Here is a 2,940-nt window from a genome sequence, read left to right as displayed (position 1 = left end):
AATAATAAAATAAATAAGGAGGCTGAGACATACTGACAAAGCATATAACCTAGATGATTATTTTCCCCCTTTTCCTGATAAAAAAAATCTGATTAATTAGATGTAAATTATTTGAAATTTTCCTGCTGTATCAGTGTGGTTTAATAATCCTATATGATGTAATTCATCTCCTTCAGCAAGGCATCCTGGTAAAAGTGGCTAAAACCATCAAAAGTTGGATTGTTTCTCAGTGCAATAAGAAAGATGACTTACTTCACAAGTTGGTAAGTGTTCGGTTTACTTTTTTTGTCAATTTTCAGGGCTCCAGTTTATTAGAGAATCGATGAATCAGAATTTGTTTTGCTACTGATTTGGGCAGTGATTGATTTTGATTAGAAATTTTCGGCAGTTTTCCAAAAGGAGATTGTCTACTTTATGAAGTGTTAATGTTAAATAAGGTTGTTTGTATCACCTAAAAAAAAATTCTTCAATAACTGGAAATCTTTGAATTTGTACTTAATTAGTATTGTTTCATAGTTCTTGTAAGAGGTTATTAGCCACTTCGAATAGAATATTCTGGTGGTTAACGAAACCATATTTGTTAGATTACTAATTTCCTGCTGCCGTTTCCTCCATTGACAGGTATTCCACTCGGTAGGTAAGGAAATCTGCCTGTCAGTGGGATCTTCTCCCTTTTTATTAGGAGCTTGACTATCTCTATCCTTATTACACAGCCTATGATTTGCCAAGTCTGGGCAAAATCAAAAGTGGCTCTCCCCTAATTTATTTATCATTAATCTACCTTTCTCTGACAACTTGATATGGAAAATTTAGTCTCCCAGGACTGATAAATCACAGAGTTTCCCACAGACTTGGGATAGTCAGCATCGAGAGTCTTTGCAATGGCAGTGAGGCTTGTTTTTTCTCTCTCTCTCTGCTGTAATTTATCTGCTGCTTGACCTCCTGACTCCCAAGAAGGCGTACTTCAAGTTTGTGCATCCTAACAATACAAAATCCAGGTAGTATAGCTAAAAAATTGAAGTTTTGATTTCTCGTGACTTTTAATAGAAGTAATCAGGTTACAGGTAAGGAGGTTTTCAGGATCCTCTGCTGGCCTGTGACCTTAAGATGATAATTATCATTCTTGTAAATTATCATTCATAAAGAAATGTTTACAAAGTGCTTTCACATTTTGATTTTGAAATCAAACACTATAAGGTTGAGTGCATTTTACCAGTTGGAAAGCCTGAGGTTCAGACAGCTTAGTTTGGTTTAAGAATAAGTATTAAGGGAATTGTTCAAGAATGTTCAGCTAAAGAGTGATAGTCAGAATTTGAACTCAGGTGTCCTGGTTTCAAAGCCCAAGGTTCTTTCCATTATAATGCACTACCACCCTAGCTTGAGTATTATTATGTTTTGGCTGACTAAAATTACTTTTTTAGCAACCCAAAAGGGCCAGTTCTCCGTTCAGGGTTTCATCTTTGTAGGTATGTTGAAAAGGTCAATGAAGTGTCTTGTCATCTACGTAGAATATCATCTCTGTCCAGGTGGAGCCATCCTCCTTCTTCAGTGGTACTAGGACTGTGGTAAGGTATATGGACCCATATACATTTTTCTGTGGTTTTATAACAGTCTTCATAGTCCCGATATTTCCATTCTTGGTTCTTTGTCATTGGCCACGTGTTTCATGTCATGCTTCACTCTAAGTGCCCGCTTCCGTAGGTATTCCTTTTGTGCCTAAATTATGGAGAATTGTAGGACGTACATACCTAAATAATAGTTTATGGATAACGGGACAAGGAATTTCCCAGTTGGCTTCTTGCATGAGGTTGTTTGACTTTTTCCCCTGGATTGTGACATATTTAAAATTTTATGAGCTATACAGATATTGAACCAGTCCCTCTTTCCTTTTATATAAATACTGGCATTTGCTCCATGCTCTATGATATCTGTACACTTTGCCATTGTTCATTTTTATTAAGGAGTACTTCTTAAAGATTAAAAAACTCCTTTATAANATTTTCTGTATATTTTTTTGGTTTCTTTTCCTGTGATATTTTTTTTTTCTTTTAGGAATCACTGGCTTGCTTTTAATTAGTTTTAACGCTTAAGCTTTTAAAAGTGGAATCAATCAGAAGGCAAGGGTGTAGGAGAATCATTTTCCAACATTTCTCTTGTAAACTCATATTTAAGATTCTTCTTTGGAGTAAAACAGGCTCTTCATTCTTTTCAAGGTGATTACTGAGTTGCAAAAACTCTCTGTTTTTCCCTGTACTCCCCCATTCAGTCTTGGCTGCCACAATCAGACAGACAGAAAGCATGAGGACCCCTTTTTTTTGGTATCTCCACTGGAACCTTGGCAGCAGACAGTAGCTGCTCCAGGTCTGTCAGATAAGCATTTCCGGTAATTACTCTTAAACATTCCTTCCATAAAGTTTAGCATCATGCCTCTTTTCTGCTTGGTCTCTTTTCTCAGAGCAATCTCATCTACTTTCTTGCCCTCGTTGGATACGTATGTCCTTTGTCTTTGTGGAGTTCCAGGTGCTTGTGAGACATTCCACCTACGTGTGCCCCAGGAAACTCAGCTTCAACATGTCTAAAACAGAGTATCTTTCCTTGGCACCCCACAAACAAAATATTTTTTCGTGTATTCCCAAATTACCACCCTTTAAGTTATCTTACGATTTCTTATCACTCCCACACTGATTTGGTCATTAAATAATGTATCAAGTCAACGTCTATGTCTTTAAAAATCTAACCCTTATTCGTTACCATTTTTGCTATCCTAATTCAGGCCTAGCTCATTATTTAGCTGGACTAATAGCCTTCCAATCGTGCTTCTGGGCTGCAGTCATTCTCTGCCAGTACAGCCTCTGCACTGTTGCGTTATTTTTCTAAAAAGCTGATTTTTATTGTTTCACCTCCTTGCATAAAAACCTTTGGTGGCTCCTCACATCCTAG

The 2,940-nt window shown here is 36.9% G+C and overlaps 1 protein-coding gene across 1 annotated transcript in view; it reads left to right on the top strand.

The window, feature by feature from the left end:
- VEZT (vezatin, adherens junctions transmembrane protein) overlaps positions 1-2,940 on the top strand; it is a 74,787-nt gene that overhangs the window by 25,677 nt on the left and 46,170 nt on the right. The window contains exon 3 of the mRNA XM_019641682.1: positions 177-263. Coding sequence (XP_019497227.1) covers positions 177-263 — 87 coding nt within the window. The remainder of the gene's footprint in view (positions 1-176; positions 264-2,940) is intronic.

Source organism: Hipposideros armiger, unplaced genomic scaffold (genome assembly GCF_001890085.2).
Source record: "Hipposideros armiger isolate ML-2016 unplaced genomic scaffold, ASM189008v1 scaffold_63, whole genome shotgun sequence".
NCBI classification, from domain to species: domain Eukaryota; kingdom Metazoa; phylum Chordata; class Mammalia; order Chiroptera; family Hipposideridae; genus Hipposideros; species Hipposideros armiger.
The sequence above is the reverse complement of the archived record's forward strand: the minus strand, read 5'-3'. Positions and strand labels throughout refer to the sequence as shown.